This window comes from Mytilus californianus, unplaced genomic scaffold, assembly GCF_021869535.1.
Source record: "Mytilus californianus isolate M0D057914Y unplaced genomic scaffold, xbMytCali1.0.p SCAF_4, whole genome shotgun sequence".
Taxonomy (NCBI): domain Eukaryota; kingdom Metazoa; phylum Mollusca; class Bivalvia; order Mytilida; family Mytilidae; genus Mytilus; species Mytilus californianus.
This window is the reverse complement of record NW_026262690.1, coordinates 5,448,154-5,466,296: the sequence shown is the minus strand read 5'-3', so window position 1 is coordinate 5,466,296 and position 18,143 is coordinate 5,448,154. Positions and strand designations below refer to the sequence as shown.

Below are 18,143 nucleotides of genomic sequence, written 5' to 3'. Positions count from 1 at the left end.
TTATTTGATCTGTGGCTTCACCTTTTTGTCAAGAAGAAAAAATAGGTTTAAGTACAGAAATTCAATAACTACATTTTTTGTCAAGAAGAAAAAATAGGTTTAAGTACAGAAGTTCAATGATTATTTTAATTTGATTCTTCATCGACAAAGGAGGTTTTAAAATATTGATAAAATACTTAAAACTCTGCTTTTAGTCGTAACTTTTGTGAAGGTGATCGCTTGGTGATATTTTTATGTTAAATAATGGAGTAAGGTGTTGGATTTTGTAACTGCTAGTTTCAACATTACATCACTCAATTAAAATTCATTTTTTCTAAGCTTTGAGTTCTGATAAAATAAATTGAAACAGTTTCTTCTGTTATTAGGAATAATTGTTACAAAATAGCAAGCATGAGCTAGACAGGTGTTCTGAGAAGGAACATACCTGACAGTGTAACCATACCTACCTGTCTGACAGGTCTCACTACAACTAAGGTTTTTAGAACTTTTTTACAAAACAATTTATGCTCATCATATGAATAAAGAGAGATGTTGGGTAAATGGCAATAAGACAGCAACTAAACACAAAAAAGAACAAAAAACATATGGTCTTCCTGTGCCTCTTCAATACGTCAAGCCTTAAATCCTTCCCTGATTAAAAAATTTGTGAATAAATTTTACAGAGACTATCAAAGAGTGGCCATCAAAATGAGGGAGAAATTTAAAGATTTTACAGGAAAAGACAACCTCTGACAAGATTTCAGACGAGACAGAAATGTGAACATATGACATGCACACCATATTCAATGCTAATTACATCTTTTTTCAATAAATATTTCATATGTAACATTTAAATCTAATTGATAGCCTACCTAGTTTCCATCTTGTCCTTCTGTATTTATACTTTAATGTAACGTTATGGTTTATTGGTCAATAGTTTCTTCATTTATTTTCACAGCTTGCTGCAGACTCTGAAAATGATGACAATAACCTGGAACAAAAAAGACAGCAAGGCAAAAAAGTGGTTTATGGACAAGTTATACAGGTACGGTAAAATCACATAACATTGGATCATTGTATCTGCTTTGTTCAAGGCTAGGATGTGTCAGTACTTGTGTTAATGTAAATGTACTGAGACCCATCCCTTATTCACATTTAATGAAACGGAAACAGGATATTGATAACTTTTTCATCTGTTAAATACTTAAGATTGTGCAAAGCATATTTTTAACCATTAAAAGATGTTGATTACATAATTTATTGTCCTCAAAACACTACAAAATTAGTAACAGTCATCTTTAGCACACCTTGGCATCTGTAGTCTCATGTCCATCATTGTCCGTCATTCATCCTTTTACTTTTACAAAAATCTTCTTCCCTTTCATATTTGGTAGAATTTTTAGTCGTCATATTTTCTTGACCATGTTATATCGTCAGTTTAATTTGACAATTTTTATGTGAAATATGGGACCATTTTTAGCTCACCTGGCCCGAAGGGCCAAGTGAGCTTTTCTCATCACTTGGCGTCCGTCGTCCGTTGTCCGGCGTCGTCCGTCGTCGTCCGGCGTCGTCCGTCGTCGTCCGTCGTCGGCGTTAACTTTTTACATTTTGAACTTCTTCTAGAGAACCACTGAATGGAATGAAACCAAACATGGCATGAATGTTCCTTATGAGGTGCTGACCAAGTGTTGTTACTTTGTAGCCGATCCATCATCCAAGATGGCCGCCAGTGGGGGACTTAGTTTAACATAGGACCCTATGGGAAATGCATACAAATGACTTCTTTTAGAGAACCACTGAATGGAATGAAACCAAACATGGCATGAATGTTCCTTATGAGGTGCTCACCAAGTGTTGTTACTTTGTAGCCGATCCATCATCCAAGATGGCTGCCAGCGGGGGACTTAGTTTAACATAGGACCCTATGGGAAATGCATACAAATGACTTCTTTTAGAGAACCACTGAATGGAATAAAACCAAACATGGCATGAATGTTCCTTATGAGGTGCTGACCATGTGTTGTTACTTTGTAGCCGATCCATCATCCAAGATGGCCGCCATCGGGGAACTTAGTTTAACATAGGACCCTATGGGAAATACATACAAATGTCTTCTTTTAGAGAACCACTGAATGGAATGAAACCAAACATGGCATGAATGTTCCTTATGAGGTGCTGACCAAGTGTTGTTACTTTGTAGCTGATCCATCATCCAAGATGGCCGCCAGCGGGGGACTTAGTTTAACATAGGACCCTATGGGAAATACATAAAAATGTCTTCTTTTAGAGAACCACTGACTGGAATGGAACCAAACATGGCATGAATGTTCCTTCTGAGATGCTGACCAAGTGTTGTTACTTTGCAGTCGGTCCATCATCCAAGATGGCCGCCAGCAGGGGACTCAGTTTAACATAGGACCCTATGGGAAATACATACAAATGTCTTCTTTTAGAGAACCACTGAATGGAATGAAACCAAACATGGCATGAATGTCCCTTATGAGGTTCTGACCAAGTGTTGTTACTTTGTAGCCGATCCATCATCCAAGATGGCCGCCAGCGGGGGACTTAGTTTAACATAGGACCCTATGGGAAATACATACAAATGTCTTCTTTTAGAGAACCACTGAATGGAAAGAAACCAAACATGGCATGAATGTTCCTTATGAGGTGCTGACCAAGTGTTGTTACTTTGCAGTCGGTCCATCATCAAAGATGGCTGACAGCAGGGGACTTAGTTTAACAAAGGACCTATGGGAAATACATACAAATGTCTTCTTTTAGAGAACCACTGAATGGAATGAAACCAAACATGGCATGAATGCTCCTTATGAGGTACTGACCAAGTGTTGTTACTTTGCAGTCAGTCCATCATCCAAGATGGCCGACAGCAGGGGACTTAGTTTAACAAAGGACCTATGGGAAATACATACAAATGTCATCTTTTAGAGAACCACTGAATGGAATGAAACCAAACATGGCATGAATCTTCCTTATGAGATGCTGACCAAGTGTTGTTACTTTGTAGCCGATCCATCATCCAAGATGGCTGACAGCGGGGGACTTAGTTTAACATAGGACCCTATGGGAAATACATACAATTGTCTTCTTTTAGAGAACCACTGAATGGAATTGAACCAAACATTGCATGAATGTTCCTTATGAGTTGCTGACCAAGTGTTGTTACTTTGCAGTCGATCCATCATCCAAGATGGCCGCTAGGGGGGGGGGGCTTAGTTTAACATAGGACCCTATGGGAAATACATACAAATGTCTTCTTTTAGAGTACCACTGAATGGAATGAAACCAAACATGGCATGAATGTTCCTTATGAAGTGCTGACCAAGTGTTGTTACTTTGTTGTCGATTTACTGTTCAAGATGGCCACCAGGATATTTTATTAAATAACGGGACCAATATTAATCAAAATTTGGCCTCAATCATTATTTGGGTATCTGTTATGATTTTTATCTATCTTTACATGATTTCTAAAACCAAAGTAGAGTCAGGTGAGCGACACAGGCTCTTGAGAGCCTCTAGTTTAAGTAATGACACCTTGTGAATGCAACTCCTCTGAGCCTGTTTTACAGAAAGCTCTCATAATTGTTTGGTTTATTGTCATTCATGTGCATTTGCCCATATTTTCTGTAATTTTGTTTCGACAATTTTTACAGGACTTTGGGACACTGATGTTGAGAAAGCAACTTGTCTGTGACCATTTTACAGAAAGCTTTCATACTTGGTTGGATTTTTTGCCATCATGTGTAGCTGACTATATTATACTGTTATTTTGATCAAACCATTTTTACAGAATTTATGGGACTTCGACCATTTTTTTAGTATCTTAAAAACACCTTGTGAATGCAATTTCTCAGAGACAGTTTTACAGAAAACTCTAATACTTGGTAGGATTGTTTGCCTTCATGTGTAGTTGACCATATTGTACCACCATTTGGGAGTAATGGGACTTTGACCATTTGCTGAAGTATTGTTGACCATATCATGCTGTCATTTTGATTCTACCATTTTTACAGGAGTTATGGAACTTTGACTCTTTTTTTTAGTATTGTGACAAAACCCTGTGATTGCAACTTCTCTGTGACCTTTAAACAGAAAGCTATCATGCTTTAACCATATTTTACTGTCATTTTGTTCCAACTATTTTATTGGGAGTTGTAGGACTTTTCCCATATTTTGACTATCATACCACAATGACACTTTGTGACTGCAATTTAATTTCTCATTTTGGCATAGCAATCTATTTGATTGTTATATTTAAAACCATAATTGATAAATAGAAACTTGGTCTGGCAAAAATAATCAGAAAGAGCATATATACTGTATCCTCCAGTTTCCATTCAAGACAAATAGTCAGTTTTATGCAAAAATGCCAGCTGAGCAATACAGGCTCTCTAGTTTTTAGATGTTTTCTCTTACAAATATGCTTATTGTAAATATCTGTTTTTTTCACACAAATTTGTATATTTAGTTTTGGTGGAACAAATTCCTTTAGTCACACTTTTTCTAAATGAATATATAATTTTCTGTCTTGCAGAACTCAAATCCATGCGATATCTTACTCAAACCTGTGTGAACTTTTAATTACTGAATCTGTTTTTTACAGATAGTTGTGAAATTGTATAAAATCAGATAAGATGTATACTAAAAGTTTACAAAAGCATTAGAAATAATTTATGGAGATTAAGAAAATCCGATAACTGTTTAAATGTAGAGGTAAACAAGTTATGTATATGTAAATATGTTTTACATATATTTGATGGCAGCTTAAAAAAATACTATGCTTAGTATTTAAATGAATAACTGCCAACATATAACCTTTTTCTTATCATATACTATCCAACCTTAAATGCAAAATCAATTAATTCAACTTGTAGAAGGGTCATTATACATCAAGATATTTAATAGACAATTAAGTTCAACAAAAAGAATCGTGACTCTATGGAATAAAGGATTTAAATGTTTGTTTTGGTGATATCTGGTTACCTGATAATCAGCTGACTATCAAAGTACTTGTATGAAATGAGCAATTTTTTATTCAGGTCAATTGTTTATTCTAAAATATTTTTTTTTTGTTTCCACTCTTTTCTGTTAGTTTCTCAGTTTTGTTCATGGGTATTAGTAATCGTCAAATAAAACAGTAAAAAAACATTTCATTGAAGAGTAAAAATTTCTCATTCCTCTCACTTAATCATGACAGCACATCTTTGAATTATAACCAAACCCAATATTTACAACTGTTCATGTTAAAAAATGTTACATATTGAAATCAATGTTGCTTAGTTGAAATAGCTTGCTTGAATAGATTGACAAGTTTCATCTGAAAAAAGTAGGATTTCGGTTGATTCAGATCTTTTTAAAATTAAAATAGATTTGACCATTTTTTGCAAGAAAATAAGTTTCTGCTTTGGTGTTAAGTTCCTTTTGCCCTGGGACTCCGATGATGTGATGCATTACTTTAAAAAGAAAAGATAAAAGGTGAACCATATGGAATATTTTATGACAATTTTACGCATAAAGATTAAATATAATATTATTCAAAATTTTGAAAGATAAAAAAGCACAAGTATTAACAAAAGATAATTTCAAAACACATGTATATGTTAAGCCTGTCTGAAATCTGAACAGTATGACAAAAACAGTGAGAAAGGAAGAGTTCTTTTTTGCGAAATCTTCAGCAAGGAATGAAATATGAATATGTAAAATTGAGAATGGAAATGGGGAATGTGTCAAAGAGACAACGACCCGACCATAGAGCAGACAACAGCCGAAGGCCATATGTATATATGTATATATGCAATAATATAAAACAATGCTTTATTTTTATATGAAAATTGGTTTTAATATTATACATCAACATTCTTATAAATATTCAAAAGATTGATAACTGCATTGCTTTTTATGTGTTGATTGTAAAGATTTGTATGATATATTTTACAGTTACAACACACATTTACACAGAAATATATCCATGTTAGCACCACAAAAACATCATCAACAGAGAGTAACAACATGGCTGTAAGTATTTGATTAACAAAAGTTAGTTGAAGTCCTTTAGAATAATGCTCTTTATCTGAACATCGATGAAATTCAAATGGGTGACCTTAGTCTAAACATTAGCTTTACAGAAAGACAAAACCACATCAAACCAATTGGTCTTGTAAACTGTGTTACTTATAATTTAAAAACTATTTCCATTAAACAAAAAATCTCTCAAATCTCTGTTGTTAAACCAACTGTTAACTCCAACTTTCAACATATTACTGTTGGTGTTCTTTATTGTTAACTAAAGTTCATAACACTTTGTTGAATGTTGAATATGAATAAATTATATAGCCTCACAGGATCAGTTTGATGAAAGGAATATGACATTTTGTCTGTTTGTTCCTACTTCCTGGTCAACTTTTAAAAGAGTTTTTACATTCCAACATAACGGATGCATCATGGGTAGTAATAAAGGTCTGGAAAAAATTGTTCATTTATAAACAACTGACCCTTGTAAAGTTAAAATAAGTTCCAAAGTTCCAATATCATGATACCTGTAAACTTATACCATAATGTGATCAAATAACAGTTTTAATATTCATAAAAATGATAATGACTGTTTAAATAATTAAGATTGTTTAGGCATTGGTAATATTTTAGAGCACATTATATATCAATAACTACCATATGATAATATTAGAATATGGATCCTGATTTTTTATTGATATTTGTATTTTGATACGGTGAGCATCAATATTAATGCTTTTCTGTGTCAAAGAATGTACTATCAGCTTTGTTTATATTGAATATGAATCAATGATTTAAATCATTAAACTGTCATCCGATATCAAAGTAACTGACAAATATATTGAGTTCATAGTTGTTGATTTTTAAAAAGGTTAAGAGGTTGTTTTGGTATTTGATAATCTCACCTTTAATTTTTACTTCATAAATTTTAACATAGAAACTTATTTGGTTTTAAAGTTTCATTATTTTTGAATAATATTTATGCCCCTATCACTCAGTCTTCTGTCTGTCTGTTTATTACCTAAAAATTAAATTGAAGTCAATAATGTATAGGTAATTACAGATCAAGTTTTGGCTTTCTTTATGGACGTTTGAATTAAAAACAAATATCATAGTTGTCTCATTGGCACTCATACCACATCTTCATATATCTAAATAATCAAAACTGTACTTCTCTGTTGATTAAAAAAAATAAAATTAAGTTGAATCTTGATATGTAGATTTATAATTGTGAGCTACAGATCAAGTTGATGTTTCCTTCCATAACATGAAAAAAAACCTATGCATTAATTGTATATGTACCTCAATTAGGGGGGGGGGGGGGGGGGGCGGCTGTAGACCATAAAATACTGGTCAAATATAGAATCCTGGGATACTTGCACAGTGACCTCAAACATGTGACTGCCTGTAAAATGCTTGTAACTGAAATGTTATGGTGGACAGAGTGATAATGAAAATAATACAGTGTAAATTTAATGCACTAAATAATTAGTGTCAATCTACCCCAGCAGTGATCATGATGGCCTTACGCAATCCTCATAAAAAATTAAGTAGACATTATAGACTCATTGTAAAACTAAATCAAGTTTAAGTTGGTAAAGGAATGAAATAACTAGTTTGTATGGACAATGAATTCAAATATTCCATATAAACCTGAATGTCATGAATAAATAAACTGTAGTCAATAGACTCAATAAATATATACATACATATTGTTTAAATAAGAAGTTTTAGCTAACCTGAAGTTTGAAATTGAAATAATATAATTTTAACATCTACAAAATGTTTTTCTTTAGCTTTCACACGACTTTCATCTATATGATATATATATTTGACTGGCTGTACAGTAACCTATAGTTGCTTTCATCCATTTCATTTGGTTTCTGGTGGATAGTTGTTGACAATCATACCACATCTACTTATTTTTATTGTAAATAATACTAATTATTTATTTCAAACAACATGTACATCACTAAGGAAAATGTGATTCCATACCACTGGAAAATTTGATTCCCATACCACTTAAAAATGTGATTCTCACACCACTGGCACTCATACCACATCTTCATATATCTAAATAATCAAAACTGTACTTCTCTGTTGTTTAAAAAAAATAAAATTAAGTTGAATCTTGATATGTAGATTTATAATTGTGAGCTACAGATCAAGTTGATGTTTCCTTCCATAACATGAAAAAAAACCTATGCATTAATTATATATGTACCTCAATTAGGGGGGGGCGGCTGTAGACCATAAAATACTGGTCAAATATAGAATCCTGGGATACTTGCACAGTGACCTCAAACATGTGACTGCCTGTAAAATGCTTGTAACTGAAATGTTATGGTGGACAGAGTGATAATGAAAATAATACAGTGTAAATTTAATGCATTTGAGGCGCTTTTCTGGAATTACCTTCATCAGGAACACTCATAGCCAAAAAGTTTAAACTCAAGTAGGTATAAGAACCAAAAAAGTTTTACTTGCAATCACATATGTTACAATTAACAGCTTTGGCCGACTTTTGAAAAGACAGATGCATATTTTGGCAAGTTATAAAATTAGACCACCTAAATATTGTATGCCAAAACTTCACAGTTTGGCTTAAAAACCAAATGATAAAATCAGATAAGTTATATGATAGATTTAGATATGTTTTATTCTAAAAGGATTTAGATAAGAGAAATGCCATTAGCTATATATGGATGAGTTTAGATAATAGTGCTGTTTGAGGTATTTAAATAATCAGTTAGGATTGTTGCCATGAAGGTCCTCATAATCAAGAGATAGAAGTAAAAGGTGACAAAATTAAATAATTAGTGTCAATCTACCCCAGCAGTGATCGGCTTTGTAGATCAACAGATGATGGCCTTACGCAATCCTCATAAAAAATTAAGTAGACATTATCGACTCATTGTAAAACTAAATCAAGTTTAAGTTGGTAAAGGAATGAAATAACTAGTTTGTATGGACAATGAATTCAAATATTCCATATAAACCTGAATGTCATGAATAAATAAACTGTAGTCAATAGACTCAATAAATATATACATACATATTGTTTAAATAAGAAGTTTTAGCTAACCTGAAGTTTGAAATTGAAATAATATAATTTTAACATCTACAAAATGTTTTTCTTTAGCTTTCACACGACTTTCATCTATATGATATATATATTTGACTGGCTGTACAGTAACCTATAGTTGCTTTCATCCATTTCATTTGGTTTCTGGTGGATAGTTGTTGACAATCATACCACATCTACTTATTTTTATTGTAAATAATACTAATTATTTATTTCAAACAACATGTACATCACTAAGGAAAATGTGATTCCATACCACTGGAAAATTTGATTCCCATACCACTTAAAAATGTGATTCTCACACCACTGGAAAATGGGATTCCCATACCACTCAAAAATGTGATTCCCATGACACTAGAAAATGGGATTCCCATACAACTGGAAATGTGATTCCCATATCACTGGAAAATTATTTAGAACTCATGATAAATAAAAGATGTGGCTATATGTTAATGAGGCAGCAACCCAAGGACACATAAAGATAGTAATAGGTTTATCTATGGCCTTGAACAATATATAAGTGTCTGTACAATGTGTCAATCTTTAGATATCTAGCATCCAGACAGGTTAACAGTGACAACACAAAGTCTGCAATCAATACCAAGGCTGGCCTTTTTTGAGTGATGTTGATGGAGTCATCAATAATTGTTGAAGTTTGCAATAAGGTCAGTTTAAGGGGAATTTGTAATGATAGGTCAATGACATTTGGTAGGAATTTGTATCAGCATTGGCACATCTCATTCAATGATATTTGGTAGGAAGTTGTATCAGCATTGGCACATCTCATTCAATGACATTTGGTAGGAAGTTGTATCAGCATTGGCACATCTCATTCAATGACATTTGGTAGGAAGTTATATCAGCATTGGCACATCTCATTCAATGACATTTGGTAGGAAGTTGTATCAGCAATGGCACATCTCATTCAATGACATTTGGTAGGAAGTTGTATCAGCATTGGCAAATCTCATTCAATGACATTTGGTAGGAAGTTGTATCAGCATTGTCAAATCTCATTCAATGACATTTGGTAGGAAGTTGTATCAGCAATGGCACATCTCATTCAATGACATTTGGTAGGAAGTTGTATCAGCATTGGCACATCTCTTTCAATGACATTTGGTAGGAAGTTGTATCAGCATTGGCACATCTCATTCAATGACATTTGGTAGGAAGTTATATCAGCATTGGCAAATCTCATTCAATGACATTTGGTAGGAAGTTGTAACAGCATTGTCAAATCTCATTCAATGACATTTGGTAGGAAGTTGTATCAGCATTGGCAAATCTCATTCAATGACATTTGGTAGGAAGTTGTATCAGCATTGTCAAATCTCATTCAATGACATTTGGTAGGAAGTTGTATCAGCAATGGCACATCTCATTCAATGACATTTGGTAGGAAGTTGTATCAGCATTGGCAAATCTCATTCAATGACATTTGGTAGGAAGTTGTATCAGCATTGGCACATCTCATTCAATGACATTTGGTAGGAAGTTGTATCAGCATTGGCACATCTCATTTTCATTGTGATTATTTTGCTCCTTCCCCTCAGTCATTTCCAAAGTTTTCACACTGGCAGGACATATCTCTGTGTCAACAGTTAATTATTTAATTTACAATATTTTCAGAATTTATAAATATTACAGAATGTCCTGAATTACCCCCTACCTGTGCCAGAATAGGGTTATTAAACTGTTGCTTAGTAAAGGGATACAACATATAGACTTCAAATTGGAAAATATTAGATTTATGAAGTAGATTCTTAGTTAGATCTTAACTATGCCCTATTCTTCTTAATTATTCTAAAACTTCAAAAATTGTGTGAAAAATAATGAAATGTTTTAGGATCTACATAATTTTGATAATCATCACCACTTCATTGTTAAAATTAGCTTGTAACAAGCAGACTAATAGAATATGACAGATGAAATATTTTGAACAATGAATCTATTCACTTAGATATTGATTTGTAAGACTGGTAACAGGAAAAGAAATATAGATTATCATACATCTCATGTTTTATTCTAATAGGTTTACATCTGTATTTATATGTTACATCTGACAGCAGTCATTACAAAAAGTGTTGTATATAGTACATAATAATATAAACTGAGTTCATGGCATGTTAGCATGCTATGTATAGTGTCTTGACTTTAAAGATTGACTGTGTTGAAGACCTTCTATAGAATGACAGGATGAAGAACAGCAATAAAAACACTTTCCCATGACTTTCTTCAATATGTACTTTTATCCTTTTGAAAAAATTCTTTTGATCTGATACCACCTGAAAAAAGATTTTTTTTATGTAATGTAAGATATTTATGTCTGATGAAAAAAAAACTACTGGTAAATTGTATTGAACAGGTATTCGCAGGAATAAGTTATTTTCTGCTAAATATTTTTATTTGGTGACCTAATCTCCTACTGTTCATATTTTTTACTACTAAAATATTGGTTAACAAGATTCGTTGGACATTTGAAAACAATAATAAGGTTTGTAAGGTTGACTTAAAAAAAACTCAAAAATAAGACTAACTATAAGAGATGTAAAATATTGATTAATGCTTATACAGAATTTTATTTGTTGTCTCTTTTTTGTTTCACCTGCCATAAAAGTTGGTTATGAAGGTGAGACATAGCCATAGCCATCCTATATTCCATTGTCTGCTTTGTCATCATCAAAGCTCTCTGTGATTAAAGAATTTTAGACATCAATAACTTTGTCAAATCTTCAAGGAATTTTATGAAACTTGGGACAGAAGCTTTTTTTTAGATCAAGAGATAGCATCTGGAGCAACTTTACAGTTCCATGGATTTTTCAGATGTAATTTGATATATTAGATAACAGAAGTGGTTTGACTTCAATTAAACACTAACCATTCAAAACAAAAAGGGATCTAAAGGTGGCAATGTTTTTTTTACTAGAAAGAACTATTTTCTATTTATTAGGTTGTGGCAATGGAATGAAGTGCAAAACATTTTCATTTTAATAGGTTGAGTAGATAGAAAGTAATGCCAAATATTTTCTTTTAATTAGGTTGAGTTGTTGGAAAGTAATGCCAAACATTGCCAGTTTAAAATCATGCCCAGGTACAAGGTCAAAGCTGAAGGAGATGTGGTAGGTATTGTTAACTAATTTGTGATCTGATGTGTTCTGAATACTATAGTCAAATGTATATGCAGAAGTGTTCTGCTTGTTTTGAAAGATTAAAAAGATTGAAGGAATACCATTCAGGTACATGTATACTCAAAATACAAAAATAATCATTAAAAAAAAAAAAAAAAAAGTACCACTAAAGGAAATGTTAACATAAATGATACAGTAATACGGTTAGGGTAACATAAATGATACAGCAATACAGTTAGGGTAACATAAATGATACAGCAATACAGTTAGGGTAACATAAATGATACAGCAATACAGTTTGGGTAACATAAATGATACAGCAATACGGATAGGGTGACATAAATGATAAGCAATACGGTTAGGGTGACATAAATGATACAGCAATAAGGTTAGGGTTACATAAATGATACAGCAATACGGTTAGGGTAACATAAATGATACAGCAATACGGTTAGGGTTACATAAATGATACAGCAATACGACAACACCTGTTCAACAAAAATGGACATTTTGAGCATTCAATATGGTATTTAACAAGGTATAAGTGCCTACAGACAAGGACTGCTGAAATTTTAATGACTCCTTGAAATAGTGGCATTACCAACAGCAGAATTCTTGATGCTATATTTGCAGTGAGAACATTTTTCTTATAGATTGTTTGACAGAAAAAAATTAAAAAAGATGAACCCCTAATTGTTCCTTTCTACTGAAAAATGTAGATTTGGTATTGAATTAAATTTCAAACTATGAAAAGAAATACAAATCAATTTTTACTGAAATAATTAGCAAAAGAAACATTTTTTTTTTAATTAACTGAAATGTATATGTATCTAATGACAATGCATATAGATATAAGGAATTTGTAGGTACAAGTGGATGATCAGATTGTGTTGGAAAGTATGAAATCTCCCGGGTCATTCCTCCATGTCAGTAAAGCATTCCTAGGACCTATGTCTGTGTACTCAAAAAGGTAAGTAAGGAAATGTAAAAGAACTTATAAAATTAAAGAAAACAGTTTTGATAAATGAAACTTAAACTCCCAACTAGATTGAAGAAGCTTTTAATTAATATGGTAAAATTAAATAAGAGAATTTTTAGTTATGTGTAAAAATTATTTCATGATGCATTGGTTTAGGGTATTACAAAATATTTGAAGATAATATTGTGTGAAATTTGAAGTCATTTTGTGACAAAGTTGTAAATCTAAAATAATATGATAGAGTTATAATTATATATTGACTGTTTTATGAATCACTAGATAGTGAATAAAATATTTCCTAGGAAGATATAAAATTCCTTGTACATTGAATTTGTAAAACTATCTTTTGCTTATGTAACTTTTTTAATGAAATAAGTCTGATGGATTTGGCTGAGAAAAATAAAACTTTATGTTTCAGTTTTGAGTTGAATTTATCAGTACAGCAGACAGGATTTACAGTATATAGGAAGTACAAACCCCATATAGAAGACGACAATAAAGTCAGGGTAAGTAAACAAAAATAAAACTCACTGTTTCCATTTTATTCATAATTTTTGGCTAGGTAATGAGTGTTTTCATAAATCATGTCTTACACCTTGACATTAAAATGTTATGATAGTATTTAATTCATTTCTTGTAGTTATATAAAATTGTGTTTGACTGTTGACAAATTTTAAGTATGAAGCACTTTCCTACTTCATGCAAAATATGCTTATTTTCATCTCTTTTTACATACCAATAAATCTAAAGACACATTTATTTCTTAATTGAGTTCAGAATGTCAAACAAATTCTTTTATATGCAAAGTTCTTATTCCTTTATTGTATAATTTGGAAGAAATTTGACAATTTTATATTTCGTATTTTAAAGGTGGGTGATATCATAAGATTTTACCATAAAGAAATGGAGGCCTACCTCGTGGCTGAAGGACTGTTCGATGATGAACTCTTGGAGGATGGTTAGATTTATTTTTTTTAAGTACAAAGAGATGCAAAATATTTAACTATGTATACACAACACATATTTAAGAAATACTTTTTTTTTCTTAAATATACTAAATCTAAGCATTTTATCCACAATAAAATGTAAAATAACAATACATATCTTACTATAATGGATGACTAACAATATAATACATTATTGGCTTTCTTGGTGCTACTCATTCATTTAAAAAGAAAATTTAACTTTATAAATATTTAAAACTATCAAACTCTGTGATATCTTGTACCAAAAAGTCATACATAAATTACCTTACAATACTGGGGAGATCCCTGCTGAGCTAACTTTATACTGTATGAAATGTTCACCTGGTATGTTCCTGGCAGGTGTAAAGCTTTATAGACTGAAGAGAATAAATGACCTGGGGAGATCCCTGCTGAGCTAACTTTATACTGTATGAATTGTTCACCTGGTATGTTCCTGGCAGGTGTAAAGCTTTATAGACTGAAGAGAATAAATGACCTGGGGAGATCCCTGCAGCTAACTTTATACTGTATGAATTGTTCACCTGGTATGTTCCTGGCAAGTGTAAAGCTTTATAGACTGAAGAGAATAAATGACCTGGGGAGATCCCTGCAGCTAACTTTATACTGTATGAATTGTTCACCTGGTATGTTCCTGGCAGGTGTAAAGCTTTATAGACTGAAGAGAATAAATGACCTGGGGAGATCCCTGCAGCTAACTTTATACTGTATGAATTGTTCACCTGGTATGTTCCTGGCAAGTGTAAAGCTTTATAGACTAAAGAGAATAAATGACCTGGGGAGATACCAGCGGAATAAGAATTATACATTAAAATACATAATTTTTCCTGGGGAGATCCCAGCGGAATAAGAATAATACATTAAAATACATAATTGTTCCTGGGGAGATCTTGGCAGAAATTAACCTATCTGATGTATTATTGAATTGGGGGAGTATGATTCCCCTCGAATTATAAAGGCCAAATTGAATGAGTTCTTAAAACTGAATGAGTGAAAGCCCCCAAGAAATAATATAAATGCTATCCAATACAAAAATTGAAAAAAAAAATGTATTGGTTACATGCAAAATATAATAGAATTTAAAAACACATTTTCTTCTGTGCTTTACAAATAACCCTTTTATCAGTTCTAATATATCTAACATAACAGTAAGAGAACCATCGACTAAGTATTTGTATGATCTGATCTTCAACTCCAGCAGCTGCAGCTGAAGTAGTGGCACCAATTCTGAACAAGTGACCACAGAACTTACTTTCACTATAAACTAGACGGATTAAAAGCAGTCTTAAGTAGTTAATGAAAGTTTCCCTAGATAATGGCCTTGTGTCAAAATCACTGTCAACAGATAAAGGAAAACTTTGTAAGGCTCATTATTTCTAAGCAATACTTCAAGTACTTATTCATAGTACCAACTGGGTCGAATATATCATTCTCATTTATGGTTATATCTACTCCTACTCGAGAAGGGTCAGTCTTAGATGTTTTTAGTTTTAGCACAAATTGATCATGTGTTAAACTAATCTCAATAGCATCAATTAATAAGCAGTTCAGATAATCATCCTTACTTCTGCAAGTGAACTCTCCGCATCGAAGAAAGCTGAAGAAAGCTGTCAAAAATGCACATTGCTGCAATAGATCAATGAAAGGTGAAAAACGCCTCTTGATAACAAATTGCATAATCATTTTAAAACATCTGAAGTAATGTGCAATCTGTTCCTAGAATCATTGAGTTGAGATTTCTTAATATCCCACATGATATAAGGAAGTCGTTATGTCCCTGCTGTAGGGTAATTACGACCTGCATGCAAGTAATGGTAGCATATACCATCTATTACATTTTCATCGTATCATGCTGCAACTTTTTACTATTCTTACAGAGTGGTGCAATGTAAATCAAATGGTTGTCTGTGATGGTAGGTAAACAATTCAGGGAGCACTGTATACTGCTCATATTCATGAATGTTACAAAAATTTGTAAGGCTTATAAGTTTGTTTCCTTCTTCGACTCTATGATAAGTCCCATAAATTACGTGCTTGTTGTTCTAGAACATCGTTATTTGGGATGGCAAAAGGCAAGGCACTGGCTTTTCTTCTGCTTTTGGTGCTAGTATTCTGAATTTCTGCATCTGGTAACGAACAAGAGAGTCCGCAATGTTATTATTAATACCAGGAATATGTTGAGCATGAATAATAAAATGGTGTGTAGCAGCATGAAAAGTCAACTTTCTCATAAGCTTCATGATACTCTTAACTTTAGATCTGCCTTTGGAAATAATATCAACTGTAGTCATATTGTCACAATGGAACAAAATACGCTTTCTGTTCCAGTTATGACCACCACAATACACAAGCCATGACTATGGGGTAAAGTTCAAAAAACGCCATTGATGTTTTTTCATCCATAACTTCTATGGGAAAATCCCCCTGAAACCACTGATTTTTGTAAAAACCTGCAAATGAAGTTAATGTAGCATCAGTATATAGTTCCATATCAGCGGCTTCCAATATATTGTCATTAATGAAAAAAGATACACCATTCCAGTTTTTCAAAAATGTCAACCACATGTCCAAATCTAATCTACAGTCAAGATTTAATTGTATGCGATGGTGAAATTTCTTTACCTTGGTTTATAAAGCTATAAGGTGTGACACAAAGGATCTTCCATGCAGAATAACTTGAGAAGCGAAATTCACATGCCTTAAAATACTTAGGATTTCTGTTTTTATACGACCGCAAAAAAATTTTGCGGTCGTATATTGGTATGACGTTGGCGTCGTCGTCGTCTGAAGACACATTAGTTTTCGCACTCTAACTTTAGTTTAAGTGAATGGATCTCTATGAAATTTTACCACAAGGTTCAATACCACAAAAGGAAGGTTGGGATTGATTTTGGGGGTTATGGTACCAACATTAAAGGAATTAGGGGCCAAAAAGGGGCCAAAAATAAGCATTTTTGTAACTTCCAGACATAACTTGTGTGTTAGTGTATGGATCTCTCTGACATTGTACCACAAGGTTCCATATCACAAAAGGAATGCTGGGATTGATTTTGGGGGTAATTGCCTCAAAATTTTAGGAATTAGGGGCCGAAAAAGGGGCAAAAAACAAGCATTTTTCTAGTTTTATGACAATAACTTGCGTGTAAGTGTATGGATCTTTCTGAAATTGTACTAGAAGGTTCCATATCACAAAGGGAAAGCTGGAATTGAGTTTGGGGGTAATTGCCGAAACGTTTAGGAATTGGGGGCCAAAAAGGGGCCAAAAAACTCATTTTTCTAGTTTCCAGACAATAACTTGTGTTCAAGTGTATGGATCTCTCTGAAATTGTACTGCAAGGTACCATACCACAAAGGGAAGGCTGGGATTGATGATGGGGGTAATTGCCTCAATATTTTAGGAATTAGGGGCCAAAAAGGGGCAAAAACAAGCATTTTTCTAGTTTCAGGACAATAACTTGTGTGTAAGTGTATGGATCTTTCTGAAATTGTACTACAAGGTTCCATATCACAAAGGGAAAGCTGGGTTTGAGTTTGGGGTAATTGCCCTAAACATTTAGGAATTTGGGGCCAAAAAGGGGCCAAAAAACAAGCATTTTTCTAGTTTCCAGACAATAACTTGTGTTCAAGTGTATGGATCTCTCTGAAATTGTGCTGCAAGGTACCATACCACAAAGGGAAGGCTGGGATTGAGTTTGGGGGTAATGAATCATAAGGGGGTTCAGAAAATTTGGGGGGGGGGGGGGGATTTTTTTTTTTTCCTTTTTTTTCTTTTTTTTCCTTTTTTTTTCTTTTAAAATTTTCCATTTTAAGTTGGTTATTTCTGATTTATATTTAAAAGCAAATAATAATGATATGGTAGGAGATACACACCAAACAGGATGTGTAAATTATTATATAATAAGTATTGTGCAAAAGCAAGAAATTTTCAATTGCACAGTATTGCACAATAGCAAGAA

General features: G+C 32.9%; 1 protein-coding gene across 15 annotated transcripts in view; it reads left to right on the top strand.

Moving 5' to 3' along the window:
* Positions 1 to 18,143, top strand: part of LOC127737328 (inositol 1,4,5-trisphosphate receptor type 3-like) — a 178,312-nt gene that overhangs the window by 52,460 nt on the left and 107,709 nt on the right. For all 15 annotated transcript variants that reach the window (XM_052247929.1, XM_052247920.1, XM_052247925.1 and 12 more), the window contains exons 4-9: positions 938 to 1,024; positions 5,938 to 6,015; positions 12,136 to 12,216; positions 13,092 to 13,195; positions 13,623 to 13,710; positions 14,075 to 14,162. In XM_052247929.1, coding sequence (XP_052103889.1) covers positions 938 to 1,024; positions 5,938 to 6,015; positions 12,136 to 12,216; positions 13,092 to 13,195; positions 13,623 to 13,710; positions 14,075 to 14,162 — 526 coding nt within the window. The remainder of the gene's footprint in view (positions 1 to 937; positions 1,025 to 5,937; positions 6,016 to 12,135; positions 12,217 to 13,091; positions 13,196 to 13,622; positions 13,711 to 14,074; positions 14,163 to 18,143) is intronic.